General features: G+C 39.1%; 1 protein-coding gene across 8 annotated transcripts in view; it reads right to left on the reverse strand.

Moving 5' to 3' along the window:
* Positions 1-15,982, reverse strand: part of ASCC1 (activating signal cointegrator 1 complex subunit 1) — a 98,928-nt gene that overhangs the window by 55,388 nt on the left and 27,558 nt on the right. For all 8 annotated transcript variants that reach the window (XR_012001109.1, XR_012001110.1, XM_026004145.2 and 5 more), the window contains one exon: positions 5,205-5,341. Coding sequence is in view for 6 of the 8 variants with exons in the window: in XM_026004145.2 (XP_025859930.1) it covers positions 5,205-5,341 (137 nt within the window). In the remaining 2 variants the exon portion in view is untranslated. The remainder of the gene's footprint in view (positions 1-5,204; positions 5,342-15,982) is intronic.

A 15,982-nucleotide genomic window follows, 5' to 3' on the forward strand; every position in this document is an offset into this window, starting at 1 on the left:
CATTTTGAGTTAATATTTACATGACAAGTTTTTCTTGAAATAAAAACAAGCAAAGGGGGCAGCCCCAGTGGCGTAACGGTTTAGCGCCGCCTGCAACCCAGGGTGTGATCCTGGAGACCCGGGATCAAGTCCCACATCAGGCTCGCTGCATGGAGCCTGCTTCTCCCTCTGCCTGTGTCTCTGCCTCTCTCTCTCTCTCTCTCTCTCTCTCTCTGTCTTTCATGAATAAATAAATTAAATCTTTTAAAAAAAAAAAAAAAAGAACAAGCAAAGGATTCTTTCCTAAAAAAATTGCTATGGTCCTTTTTATCAGAAAGAACTGTAATAATCGATGTGTTTGTGGAATACAGTTCAAGTATACCAGTACTTGAAAACTACTAAATTCTTTTTTCTTTTTAAGATTTTTTTTAAACTTATTTATTCATGAGAGACAGACAGAGAGAGAGAGAGAGAGGCAGAGACAAAGGCAGAGGGAAAAGCAGGCTCCATGCAGGGAGCGCAATGTGGGACTCAATCCCCGGTCTCCAGGATCACACCCAGGGCCGAGGGTGGCACCAAACCACTAAGTCAACGGGGCTGCCAGAAAACTACTAAATTCTAATATTCAAGTACAATTAGAACATTTCCTTGGTTTTCAGGTAAACATTTTCTCCCCATCCCATCTTTACGGTTTCTGAACTCCCTGACTTTAACATTATCTTTCATATCTATGTCCTCATTACAAACTACCTCAAATCTTTAGAATGAGATGGGGTATCAAGAACAACAAAAAATGAAACCATGAAACAGGATCTAAAGCCTGCCTTTGGAGCAGGAACATAAACTCTTTCAACCTTCCCTAGGATTTACCAAGAGGGAGAGAAATTCAGTGGTTTGCCTGGTGCTCTTTGTCTTGATGACAAAACTGTTCCACCTGGGACACCAGTGAGCATACTCTTCAACTGAATGACATCTGAGGCAATGATTAGGAACCAAACACTGGTCCGTGGGTATTTTTCCTCTTCCCTCCTCGCTCTTGTCCTGCTTTACCTTACTATTTGGTGCTACCTCAGGCTTATGGGGAACATTTAGGTACAAGAAGAGTGATACTGGAACTAAGAAGTACTGCATATTTGTCAGACTATCTTTAGAGCCACTGCACTGTTTGTGTTCTACATCTCACAAAGAAAAGTCATAAGGGATACATTTAAAGCTTCAGCGTTTACTGGACACTGAATAATTCATTCAAAATCGATAGAGCTACATGAGCCGTTAGCTTAAGAACTGAAATCAAAGTTCTGTTTCTTTTTTTTTTTTAATATTTTATTTATTTATTCATGAGAAACACAGAGAGAGAGGCAGAGACACAGGCAGAGGGAGACGCAGGTTCCGTGCAGGGAGCCTGACGTGGGACTCGATCCAGGGTCTCCAGGATCAGGCCCTGGGCCAAAGGCGGCGCTAAACCGCTGAGCCACCCGGGCTGCCCCAAAGTTCTGTTTCTGATCAGATAACATCCCTTAAACACAAAAAACACCCCAAAATTTAAAACAAATATTCAACTACCCGTTTCTTTAAAATATATATATAGCACTACAGGTTTCATTAAATCTGAATTTAGCCCCATTTATTTAATATTTCAATTTAAAAAGCCAGTGAAGGGCAGCCCTGGTGGCCCGGCGGTTTAGCGCTGCCTTCGGCCCAGGGCATGATCCTGGAGACCTGGGATCGAGTCCCACGTCGGGCTCCCTGCATAGACATAGAGCCTGCTTCTCCCTCTGCCTGTGTCTCTGCCTCTCTCTCTCTGTGTCTCGCATGAGTAATAAATAAATAAATAATTTTAAAAATAAAAAGCCAGTGAAGTATATATTAGTCTATTCAATTTCAATGTTTTCCTTTCTTGTATTTTAATTTGGGATCTTTACAACACAAAAGGTTGAGATCAGCAATGCCGTTTACTGAGTCTTTCTAAGTATACCAAGCACAAAGGCTGAGATTAAAGTAGAACAGAATATATAAATAAATAAATAGTAGAACAGTAATGTAGGAAAAAAAGTTAAATAATACATTTTACTCACCAGGGCTATAAGTGTGTGTGCATGTGTGTATTCATGTGTATGTATATATGTGGTTCTTTTTTGTAGGAGATTTTTTTTTTCCTTTTAGGGAAACAAGGCACTTCTAATCCATCTAAACAGCCAATTCTGATTCTCCTCCTCAGAAATAAATTAATTTTGCACTATATACTTTTTAGAGAGTAAATGTGGCAGAGGAGAAGGTGGGAGAAGAGGCCTGGGGAGGCTTACTCTACTTGCTGGTTTTGAATCTTTCCAGCTTTTGAAAAAAGGATCTTCAAAAAATTTTTGCCTGCACTGCAGATTTTTGGCAGTGTAACTTTGTCCTATTTCAAAAGCTTTGCTGAATTTGAAAAACTACAATTACTGTTTTCATCCTGTCATGTCAAAAATTCTTAGGAACTATTAAGGCTGCTCTTCATTTCCTATGCACACCAACCCTGACATGCTTAAAAGGACTCAGATTTGGCATTTAGCCACAAAAGGCACCAAGAGACATAAAAGAGAGGAACTCAGTTAAATCCTCACATAGCTCAGGATAAAGCTTCAGTGATTAAAACCCTGTGACCTGATTTTCGTAGGTTAAAAAAAAAAAAAAAAAAAAAAAACTTCCCTAAACAAATATTTTATCTACCCTGAAACAACTTCTTAGCAAGATTATCCCAATGGCAGTCAAGAAAATGCAGCTGCTTTCAGTTTCATTTAACAAAAAACTATCTGGAAATAAAGTATCAGGACTTACTCTTAAACCAGGTAACATTGCTCTGCTTTGTGAGGTAAGGTATAAAGTTTTATCTTACACAAGGAAATTGTAAATATTTAATTTTCAAACAATTATTTTGAATTTTAGATTAAGACGGAGAGAAAACAGTTATATCCATCAGTGAGCAAAGATCAAGACAAAGAAGTATTCTTTGCAGACTGCAAACTCCATCAGCTCATGATTTTGCTCAAGAAAAATATCTTTTTTTTTTTTTAAAGATTTTACTTATTTATTCATGAGAGATACAGAGAAAGAAGCAGAGACAGAGGCAGAGGGAGAAGCAGGGAGCCCAATGTGGGATTCGATCCCAGGATCACAGGATCACTCCCTGAGCCAAAGGCAGACGCTCAACCACTGAGCCACCCAGGGGTCCCAGGGGTCTTATCTTCAAAACAATGGAAAAGGAGAAATGGCCCACATGTCATTATATTACACAGTTTCATATATAATATACATAAAATTTTTTAAATCCTTTTTACCTCGTCTTATCGAATGAACTAGGGAACCCATTTCTACAAGGCCATATTAAAATAGTATGGGACCTGAATATTATAACTGAATTTTAAAAATCCTCTTCAAATGAGTCAGTTTTCAAGTTTCTCTTATTCTTCATCAATCTTAAGAAAAAAGGAGTAAAGAGTAGGGAAGATGATTCTTTATATAAAGCTGTTAGGTCAGATGTACACATAAATTAAAATTTTATAGTAGGAATCCCTGGGTGTGCAGCAGTTTGGCGCCTGCCTTTGGCCCAGGGCGCGATCCTGGAGACCCAGGATCGAATCCCACGTTGGGCTCCCGGTGCATGGAGCCTGCTTCTCCCTCTGCCTGTGTCTCTGCCTCTCTCTCTCTCTCTCTCTCTGTGTGACTATCATAAATAAAAAATAAAAATAAAAATAAAATTTTAATAGTAAAAAGAATAACAACTCTGCCCCCAGAATAGCAATGTTTTCCTGGAGCCCAAAGAGACTACTTGAACAGTTATTGGTATCTTACAAAACTACCTTATTTAAAAAAGAAAATTAAAGTGCATTTCTTGAAATACAATGAAGACCTTTGTAAGGAATCATGTTGTATGTTTGAGTTATTGTGGTAACAGAATAATGGCCCTCCAGAGACATTCACGTCTTATTCTCTGGAATTTGTAAATAGGCTATCTTACAAGGCAGACAGACTTTTGCAGATGTGATTAAGGTTAAGGAGTTTGAGACGGGATGATTATCCTGAATTATCTGGGTGGGCTCCATCAAATCATGAGTCCTAAAAAGCAGTGAACCTGTCCCTACTATGGCCAATATGTGATAACTTTATCACAGAGATAAATGGGTCAGAGTGATGAAAAGCTGCTACTGACAAAGATAGAGGAAGGGGGTGACTAGCCAAAGAATGTGGGTGCAGCCTCAAGAAGATGGGCTTTTTTAAAAATTTTTTTTATTGGAGTTCAATTTCCCAACATATAGCATAATACCCAGTGCTCATCCCATCAAGTGCCCCCCTCAGTGCCGGTCACCCAGTCACCCCCACCCCCCGCCCACCTCCCTTTCAACCACCCCTCGTTCTTTTCCCAGAGTTAGGAGTCTCTCATGTTCTGTCTCCCTTTCTGATATTTCCCACTCATTTTTTCTCCTTTCCCCTTTATTCCCTTCCACTGTTTTTTATATTCCCCAAATGAAGTAGACCATATAATGTTTGTCCTTCTCCAATTGACTTATTTCACTCAGCATAATACCCTCCAGTTCCATCCACGTTGAAGCAAATGGTGGGTATTTGTCGTTTTTTTTTTGTTTTTTTTTGTATTTGTCGTTTCTAATGGCTGAGTAATATTCCATTGTATACGTATACCACAGAAGATGGGCTTTAAAAGCAAGGAAATAAAAAAAAATTTTTTTAATTAAAAAAAATAAAAGCAAGGAAATAAACTCTTCCTTTGAACCCCCAGATAGGAAAACAACCCTGCTGACACTTTAATTTGAGCCTAATGAAACCCATATCAGACTACCCCCACAGACCTATAAGATAATGAATCTTCATTGTTCTAAGCCACCAAGATTGTAATGTGTTAAGCAGCACAAAACACTAGTACAGTATCCCATACTGTTCAATACATAATGAAGAAAATTTCCTTTCAAAGAAAATAATGGGATGTCCTGTTAATAACAGAATTTGCCTACTAAACTAGTATAAAGTCTTTCCATAAAAATTTTTAATTTTTGCTTTAAATCCATTTTAAGCCTTTCGGACAGTGGTCCAATGTTAAGTACAACTGGGTGAGTCAACAAACCTTGTTACCATATGACAAAAACAAGTTTGCCTAAGCGCAAAACCAAGTCTGTGATACCAAAGAGAAGCCAGTAAAAGATGACCAGCCTTCCCCTTTCCTGTAGATTACTTACTCAATGAATTCCTCTTTACACTGCTGTAGCATCTCACATGTCTGCTGGATCTCTTGTTCACTCAAAAGCACCAACATCCCAATGGTTAGGTGAAGTTTTTTGGGATTCTGGAAAATGGTGCTATCAACCCCATGATCCTGTTATCAAAGGGAGAAAAACAAGAAACTCAGCCCACACAAAAGTAAATGGCAGGGAAAGAATTTAGAGTCCAGAGATAAGCCCACACATCTATGACCAACTGATTTTTCAACCAGATGCCAAGACAATTTAATGGAGAAAGAAGAATCTCCTCAACAAATAATTCTAGGACAACTGAACAACCACATGCAAAAAAACGAAGTTGGACCCATACCTCATACCATATATAAAATTACATCAAATTGATTAATGACCTAAACATAAGAGCTAAAACCATAAAACTCTTAGAAGAGTTTTCTTAGGGGAAAATCTTTATGACCCTGGACTTGGCAATAGATTCTTAGATATTAATCAATAGAATGGGCAACAGAAGACAAAAATAGATAAATGAGACTTCACCTAAATTAAAAACTTTTGTGTATCAACACTATCAAGAAAGTAAAAAGACAACCTATCAGAAAGTAAAAAGACAACCTACAGAATTACAGAAATATTTGCAAATCATGTATCTGGTTAAGGGTGTATATCCATAATATATAAAGAATGCATTCCACAAGCGAAAAACAAAGAACTCAATTTTTAAAATAGAAAATGAATTTGAGGGGTGCCTGGGTGGCTCATTCAGTTAAGCATCCAACTCTTGATTTCAGCTCAGGTCATGATTTCAGGGTTGTAAGATCGAGCCCCACCCTGGCCACAGAGGCTGCTCGAGATTCTCTCTCTCCCTCTCCTTCTGCCGAAAGAAAGAAAAGAAAGGAAAGGAAAGGAAAGGAAAGGAAAGGAAAGGAAAGGAAAGGAAAGGAAAGGAAAGGAAAGGAAAGGAAAGGAAAGGAAAGGAGGAAGGAAGGAAGGAAGGAAGGAAGGAAGGAAGGAAGGAAGGAAGGAAGAAAGAAAGAAAGAAAAAAGGAAAGAAAAAATGAACTTGAGTAGACATTATTCCAAAGAAGAAATACAAATGGCCAATAAGCACATGAAGATGTTCGACTTCATTAGGCATTAAGGAGAATGCAAATGAAAACCACAATAAGGTACCATTTCATACCAATTTGGCTGGCTATAATAAAAAAGTAGAAAATAACAAATGCTGGCAAGCATATGCTTAATGGGTACAGGATTTCTTTTTGGGGTGATGAAATGTTTCAAAGTGATACAGAGCTCATAGTTACATAACTCTGTAAGTGCACAAAATGCCAATGCATCATTCCCTTTAAAATGGCTGATTTTGGGGGCAGCCTGGGTGGCTCAGTGGTTTAGCGCCGCTTTCCAGGGCGTGATCCTGGAGACCTGGGATCGAGTCCCACGTCAGGTTCCCAGCACAGAGCTTGCTTCTCCCTCTGCCTATGTCTCTGCCTCTCTCTCTCTCTCTCTCTCTCTGTCTGTCTCTCTCATGAATAAATAAAACCTTTTAAAAAAAATGGCTGATTTTGTGTTATGTGAAATTCACCTCAATGAAATAAATTTTTTTGAAAAGGAACTGGTAGCCTGATAGAATGGCATGCTGGGGGAAACAGAATGCCTTCTAAATGTAGGCTCTAATAATATCTTTTGCTCCTTTACCAGCTCTGTTAGGCCCAGAGCAACTGGGATTTTTTCTTTGACGGGATTCCCCAAAGAACAATATACTCTCTACAAAAAAAAAAACTGTTTCTGGGATAACTGAGTGGCTCAGTGGTTGAACGTCTGCCTTTGGCTCAGGGCTTGAACCCGGGTCTGGGGATGGAGTCCTACATCGGGCTCCCTTCAAGAAGTCTGCTTCTCCCTCTATGTCTCTGCCTCTCTCTGTCTCTCATGAATAAATAAATAAAATCTAAAACAAACAAACAAAAAAAACACCGTTTCTATCTTAGCAGACAGTACAGTATTTTCAGGTAAAATATTATGTTTTAAGAATAAATTCTCCCAAGCAGAGAGAAGAATGAAAAATGAATATGGAGAGATATCCAGACACTGGAGTTGCCACATCAAATATAGTTATCCTTTTTCATCATTTCTTATTCCTTGCACTTCAAAACATTTGTGTCTGGGTAGCCAAAATAGTAAATAGACTCATAAATCTCCCTTTTCAAAAACAATTGAAGTGCAACTCATTTAACATACAATTAACCATTTTAAAGTGTACAATTTAGTGATATTTACTGTATTCACAATGTTGTGCAACCATCAGTCCTCTTTAGTTTCAAAACTTTTTCACCCCATAAAAACACTCCATAACATTCTCCATTCCGCATCACTCATCCCCTGGTAACCTCTAATTTGCCTTCTGTCTCTTTGGATTTATCTATTCTGGATATAGCATATAAAAGGAATCAATATATGACTGTTGTGCCCGACTTTTTTCACTTAGCATGTTAACTGAAAGTCCATCCAAGTTATACCGTGTATTGGTACTTCATTCCTTTTTATGGCTGAATAATATTCCATTGTGTATATATAACATAATGTGTTTATTCATTAACTTTTAATGGCCATTTGGTTTGCTACCATCTCATGGCTACTACACATAATGCTGCTATAAACATTCATGTACAAGTTTCTGTGTTGCCATGTTTTCAGTTCTTTTGGGTATATACCTAAGACTGGAACTGCTGGGTTACATAGTAATTTTAATGCTTAATTTTTTGAGGAATCACCAGTTTTCCACATCTCAATCATTTTACATTCTTAGAGCTGTATAAGGGTTCCTATTTCTCTCCATCTTTGCCAACACTTACTACTTTCCTTTCAAAATTTTATTATAGCCATTCTACTGAGTAGGACACGTTACCTCAATGTATTTTGATTTGCATTTCCCTGTTGACCTATGATGTTGAACATCTTTTCATGTCCCTGTCGGATACCTCCTCTGGAGAAATATCTATGCGAATTCCTTGCCCATTTGTTGTTGAATTATACAAATTCTTTAAGTATTATGATACTAGGGATGCCTGGGTGGCTCAGCGGTTGAAAGTCTGCTTTCAGCTCAGGGCGTGATCCCGGGTGCAGGGATCGAGTTCCCCATTGGGCTCCCTGCAAGGAGTCTGCTTCTCCCTCTGCCTGTGTCTCTGGCTCTCTCTGTGTCTCTCATGAATAAACAAAATCTTTTAAAAAAAAAAAAAAGTATCCTGATACTAGTCCCATATCAGATCACGAATCCCTTTTGAAGCTAAGTAGGTATCAAGTTTCATTATGTTCATTCTGCAAATGAAGACAAGAAAAAAGTTAAGAATCTTCTCCTCCAGCAAAAGCAAAGCACAAATCCTACTTTGCATTGCCAAGTTCTGGTTCCATAATCTGATCCCTGGATTAATAAACTACCCCAAAGGCAAAGAAATGAATTTATCAAACACAGATAGCTTACATTCTGTTCTTGGCTTGCCTAAGACTGCCTAATTTTTGCGTTGGCAACAGGAGTTAATAGATTATTCATTTTCTAAGTGTTAATGGAGTTTGAGTTATTTTTATAACTGATAAAGAATTTTGTGATTCTACACATCAACTCAAATTGCCTCATTTAATTAAAGTCATTTTAAGGAACAATCAGTTGTAAATGTGTCAAGGAAGGCTAAGTGCAATGTTTATCACCCCAGCTGCTCTAACCTGTGGCAGGACCTGTCATTTTAGAAAGGCATACAAAGTGTTTAAATGCCCCTCAAATGATTCCAAAATCCATCCATAACTTCATCCCAAACTACAGTTGAGAATTGCTTCCTTCATAATAAGAGCTAGTATTTTTTTTTTTTGCCCTTATTCTGTTCCAGGCATTTCCTATGCACTTTACATAGACAAATACCCTATGAGGAAAGATATATTATCCCCATTTTACAGATGAGGAAATTGAGGCACAGAGAAGTAAAATAACTTTCCCAAAGAAATACTGCTAGTAAGAGATAAAGCTAAAATTCAAACCCAAGCAGTCAAGCCACAAAGTCTACACTTTTGATCAATACTATATTGCCTCATTAGTAACAGCCATTTAGAAGAGGCAGGAACAGGGATCCCTGGGTGGCGCAGTGGTTTGGCGCTTGCCTTTGGCCCAGGGCGCGATCCTGGAGACCCGGGATCGAATCCCACATCAGGCTCCCGGTGCATGGAGCCTGCTTCTCCCTCTGCCTATGTCTCTGCCTCTCTCTCTCTCTCTCTCTCTCTCTCTCTCTGTGACTATCATAAATAAATAAAAATTAAAAAAAAAAAATTTTAGAAGAGGCAGGAACAATGTGATCATCACCCAGAGGCAAGTCCTTACACATTCAACAAAGCTCACACAATAAATGGATCTGATCACTAAATGGAGAATAAAGCAAATCTCATAATTCTCTAAAAAGAGATATTAATATTTGCCTTTCCTTGATGTGACACCATAAAAGCATGATCTATAAAAGAAAAAAAATAGGATGAATTGAACTTAATCAAATTTAAAAACTTGTACTTCATCAAAAGATTCCATTGGGCAGCCCCGGTGGCTTAGGGGTTTAGCGCCGCCTTCGGCCCAGGGTGTGATCCTGGAGACTCCAGATCGAGTCCCACGTCGGGCTCCCTGCAAGGAGTCTGCTTCTCCCTCTGCCTGTGTCTCTGTATCTCTCATGAATAAATAAATAAAATCTTTAAAAAAAGAAAAAAAGATTCTATTAAGAAAATGAAAAGACATGGGGCACCTGGGTGGCTCAGTGGTTGAGCATCTGCCTTCAGCCCAGGGCGTGATCCTGGAGTCCCAGGATGGAGTCCCACATCGGGCTCCCTGCATGGAGCCTGCTTCTCCCTCTGCCTGCATCTTGGCCTCTCTCTCTCGTCTCTCATGAAAAAATAAATAAAATCGTAAAAAAAAGAAACAAAAAAAGAAAATGAAAATGAAAAGACAAGCCACAGAGAAAAATATCTGGGAGAAAAATATTTACAATTCATACATCTAATAAATATAAATATATAATAAATTCTTAAAATTCAATAATAAAAAGATATATAATTCCATGTGAAAATGAACAAAGAATCTGAATAGACATTTCACCAAAGAAGATATACTAATGACTAAGAAACGTGAAAAGATGCTGAACGTCATTAGTCATCAAGGAAATGCACATCAAAATCAAAATGAGATATTGCCTCACCCCCATCAGAATGACTATAATCAAGACAGACATTAAGGACATGGGGAAACTGAACTGCTCATATATCGTTAGGGTAGAAGGCCATAATATGCACAACACACTCTAAATGGTTCAGAAAGAAAGAAAAAAGAGAGGGAGAATGATAAAAACAGAGTGTTCTGAGTATGAGTAAAGGGTGCTATCCTTAGTCTTACAACTTTTCTGTGAGCTTAAAATTATTAGTATCCTACTGGTACTGTAACAAATTACCACAAATTTAATGGTTTAAAACAATACAAAAAAACTTACTACCTAGCAAAGGGAAGCTCTAGAATTTTTCCTTCCTTACCTTATTCTCTGAGAGCCTATCACTTAGGTCAACCTGAGTTCACTTGCCAAGAAAATACTAAATACTGGGAAACAAAACATAGAGAACACAAAAGAGCAGGAAAAAGAACAGATGGGATATCTAATGGCCACACAATCTGAATTCTTCTGGAGAACTCTGAGTCATAAGCCTTCATTCTTTAACTGTATTAGAAATTATATCATTTATATGTAATCCCACTGGACAGTCTTTTAGTAAATGGAGAAACACCCTGAATTTTAGCAATGCCATCTATGAAGAAAAATCTTTTCTCTTACTGAATTATCTAAATTTAATGTGGAACCAAACAATCTTCAAGGCGATGGTATAAATCTCTAGAGCCACTATTTGTCTTTGCTCAGAATATATCATATTCCTACCCACAAGCCTCTTGACTGAAATGAATAAAGACCAACAGCAAATTCTTTACTCCAGGGGTTTTAATTACACTGGGCCATGCTCCAAGTTCACCATTACTTGCAGCTAGAACGATTTTACTCCATTAGGTTGGACAACCAGGCTGGTGCCTGAAAATTCTAATGGTGACGACTTTCCACCCAACAAGAAGCAGCAAAGGGTGAGGTAACAGAATTCCCTAGAGCAGTTCTGTCTAAATGAAAAAAAGAGTGTATCTTTAGGGCTAAGTCATATCTAAAGTGTTTATTTGTTGTTGTTTTTTTTTTAAAGATTTTATTTATTTATTCATGAAAGACAGAGAGAGAAAGAGGCAGAGGGAGAAGCAGGCTCCATGCTGGGAGCCCGATGTGGGACTCAATCTCGGGTCTCCAGGATCATGCCCTGGACCCAAGGCAGGCGCCAAACCGCTGAGCGACTCAGGGATCCCCTAAAGTGTTTATTTGTTAAATAAGGGCTTATCCAAGAAGAAAATGATGCTCCAGCTACCTCCCCAAAGCTGGTGTGCAGGCCTCAGCCACAGTGCAGAGTTCCAGGTCACATCCTAACTAAGCAGTCTCAGGTACAAAACCTTACCCCTGTCCTTCAAACTGCAGCTCCATGATCTATCACTAGCAACTACCACATCCTCACAGGCCCTTCACTGATTGCACTTTTAATCCAGCACATGGGCTCCACTGGGGCAGAACTGCTGGCAATGCTATCAGCATGAACAATTAACAAGTAATAGCGAAATCTAAAAATGTCAAGCTTGGGGAAAAGGCCAGTGGAGGAAAGTATGGATTAGCCCACCATGGAGCATTCACTCATTCTCTCTGCTTCCTTAAAGCCCCAGGTAGAACTCAATCATCCTCTCCACACAGATGGGATATAACGCAGGCACATCTGCCAGAGCTGTCAGCTAGCAAGGGGAAGCCTCCATGCCATTACATAAGAGTTAAGAACACCTATGAATCTAATGCAAACCTGTACCACCAGAAGCACTCTGATTTGACATTACATGCTGAGAACAAGAGACAAAACAAAACAAAGCAAAAAAATTCCTCAAATTATATTCACAGTTATCATCTTCTAGGAGCTCCAGGCATAGCAAAGGTTCGTGATTTAGCTATAAAAGGCCTTTAAACCTGGAATACAGAGTCTAGGGTTCTAATTTTGACTCTGTTACAAACCAGCTGTAATTAGGCAAGCAATTTCACTTCTCTGGACCTCGTTTTCCTCCTTTGTAGGAGATGGCCTAGTTTACCTCCACGTCAAAGGTCCTATAAATTTTTTACATGCTCCCACAAAACCTATAATTAAGTACAAAATAGGTATTCGTGAGGGATCCACCAATTCACTTCCTGATATTCCATGCAAGGACAGGAAATAAACATGGGAGCCTTCCCTATGCTCATATTTTCTTTCCTTTTTTATGGCTAAACCCCATGAAATCACTTCTGGGCAAGTGACATAAATCTCATTCACACAGGAAAGTTATTCAAACAAGGCAGACTGGTGAAAAGAGCATTTAGCTTTGCAACCAGACAGGCCTACATTCAAATTCTAATTCTGCCTCCTATCAGCAGTGTGACCCGAAGTGAGTTACTCAATTGTCCTGAAACTTCAATTTCATCATCTATAAAAAGGACATTTCCCTCACAGAACTGTTCTGAGGATTAAAAGAGACATGTGTGAAGCCTCTGGCACACAGTATGGAATAAATACAGGCTTCCCCTGCTTCCTGCTTCTTACATGGCCATGTACCACTCTAAACAAATACCATCTCTGCTCGCTTTATAAAGCACCATCAAGAGCTAATTAAATGACTCTGCTGAGTCGTTTCTATTATTCTTTAAGAATGTTCAAGAGAGTCTCTATATGTTATTAAATATCTTAAGTTGAATATGCTTCAGAAAACAGTTTGGATTGGATTCTTCTGGCTTATAAATTCTATACAGACGTAATTACGGGAAAGTGGAGATTCTTAAAAACAAAGGACAAATATTCAAACATTAGATTTTATACTGACCAGAAAAAAAGAATGCACTGTCTAAATATCCTTACCCATAAAAAGGAGCAAAGAGTATCCTCCCTTCACTAAAGAATGCATCCTTCTTATCTTTAATGAAAACAATGAGGGGTTAACCCTACTTTTCTCTTTTTTTTTTTTAAGATTTTTTTAAATTTATTTATTCATGAGAGACACAGAGATAAAGAGAGGCAGAGACACAGGCAGAGGGAGAAGCAGACTCCATGCAGGGAGCCTGACGTGGGACTCGATCCCAGGTCTCCAGGATCAGGCCCTGGGCTAAAGGTGGTGCTAAACCGCTGAGCCACCAGGGTTGCCCCTAACCTTACTTTTCTAAAAGCTTGACTATCCTCCTTAAGTTAGTTGTAAGCACTAATTCACAATCTATCTACCAACCTACATTCATTTCCAAACACTGATCACTCAAACATTAGTAATGTGTTAAGAGTACACCACTTCTTCAAATCAGACCCTTAGCTTCTTTTGGATGCCACGCTTTTCCTCATCACCCATACTGTAATCTATGGCATTATTACAGAAACAGCTAACACTTATACAGCACTAGCTATGTGCCATGCTCTGCACATAGCTTAAACACCATAATCTATTAACACATTTACTCTTCATATCAGCAGTAAAGATGGGTACTATTATTATCCCCACCTTAGAGACCTCTGTAATATTTCTGGAGTACATAACCTCCTAAATAAACCCCAGATCTAGTCTTTTCTTTTTTTAAAAGATTTTATTTATCTGACAGAGAGAGGGAGAGCACAAGCAGGCGCAGCAGCAGGCAGAACGAGAGTGAGAAGCAGGTTCCCCGCAGAGCAGGGAGCCCGACATGGGGTTCTATCAGGGATCATGACCTGAGCCAAAGGCAGATGCTTAAACAACTGAGCCACCCAGGTGCCCCTAGTCTTTTTTTTTTTATAGACTCTATCAATAGGTTCTAACTGGTAGTTGTCTCTGGTACCCCACTCCTTAACCCTCAATCCACTCTGCACACTGCCTTCAGAATTATTTTTCTACAATTCTAAGTTAATAATTTTTTATACAAAGCTTTAATTTATTTGTGTGTGTGTATGTGAGAGAGAGAGAGAGAGAGAGAGAGAAAGTGAGCAAGCACAAGTGGGGGGAGAAAGACAGAGGGAGAGGGAGAAGCAGGCTCCCCAGTTAGCAGGGAGCCCCACGCTGGACTCAATCCTAGGATACAACCAAAATCCTTTACCCATACAAGACCTTTTACCACCTGGATACCATTCACCTTGCCACTCTTCCCTACCCTACCCACTTCTAGACTCTACTCTTAAAAACCTCCCCACTCTCCCCTGAGAACAGACTAGAACACTGCCATACCTTGCAGGTATGCCATACCTTGCATGCCATACCTTGCCATTCCCCTGCAGAGAATGCCCACCCCCTACTTGCCAACCTGGCACAAGCTTTTATTCTTCCATCAAGACTACCACCTGGATACCATTCACCTTGCCACTCTTCCCTACCCTACCCACTTCTAGACTCTACTCTTAAAAACCTCCCCACTCTCCCCTGAGAACAGACTAGAACACTGCCATACCTTGCAGGTATGCCATACCTTGCATGCCATACCTTGCCATTCCCCTGCAGAGAATGCCCACCCCCTACTTGCCAACCTGGCACAAGCTTTTATTCTTCCATCAAGACTCTGCTCAAGTGTCACCTCCCTTTTCCAACCACTGGAGAACATCTTCTGTAGGTACCCACTGCAGTCCCCCCTAATGGCACCTATCGCACAATGCTGTAATTATATCCACATGATTTCTCTCCCTAGAGTACAACATCCATAAGAGTAGAGTCCATCGTTAGTACATAATACATAACCTGGCAAATGGCAGACATCTAATAAATACCGAATGAATAGAAGATAAACATTTGTTCAAAGCAAATATCTCCATTCAAATTGTGCAATATATGAATCTTATAAACATTTCTTTCTTTCTGGAAAGAAAATGAGTGGGAAAAATTAGAGGGTGACAAAACATGAGAGACTCCTAACTCTGGGAAACAAACAAGGGATAGTGGAAGGGGAGGTTGGTGGGGCGATGGGGTGACTGGGTGATGGGCACTATAGGGGGCACTTGACGAGATGAGCACTGGGTGTTATACTATATGTTGGCAAACTGAACTCCAATAAAAAAAACTATATATATATATACATATATATATATATATACATATATATATGTATATATACACACACACACACACACACACACATATATAAAACATTTCTTACTTTCCTACCCAACAGCAAGACTCAGGAATTTACAATTTTTCTTACAACCAAAGACAACTATTCCATCTCCATCCTAAATTAGTTCATAAGATAATTAAAAATCCCACAACTCCCCTTATATATGAAGAATCCTAAATTATACACCAAAGGTTTTATATATAAATTTTCTTCTTCAATGAATACTAAATGGAAAAATAATCCCAACTCAGGGGGCGGGGGGGAGGACCCAGATCCATTAGTCCCTTCTGCCCAGTGTCAGCCTTCACATTACAATGTGAGCAGAATTATGTAGTTTCTGGAGCTATAACCTATCCAGGTTCTCCCAGCAGCCTGAGAAACCCCCTGTTGCTATAAGCCCTCAGAATGCTCCACCAAACACATTTTTGAATTACTGTTTTTCATTACTGATGTGCTTTCTACTGGACCCTGCTGTGAGATAAAATAGAATTATAGCAGCATTACCAGCTATAGAATGACTGAGAGATATACAGGGTTTTAATATACTTCTTGAAC

This window comes from Vulpes vulpes, chromosome 4 (assembly GCF_048418805.1).
Source record: "Vulpes vulpes isolate BD-2025 chromosome 4, VulVul3, whole genome shotgun sequence".
Lineage (NCBI taxonomy): Eukaryota > Metazoa > Chordata > Mammalia > Carnivora > Canidae > Vulpes > Vulpes vulpes.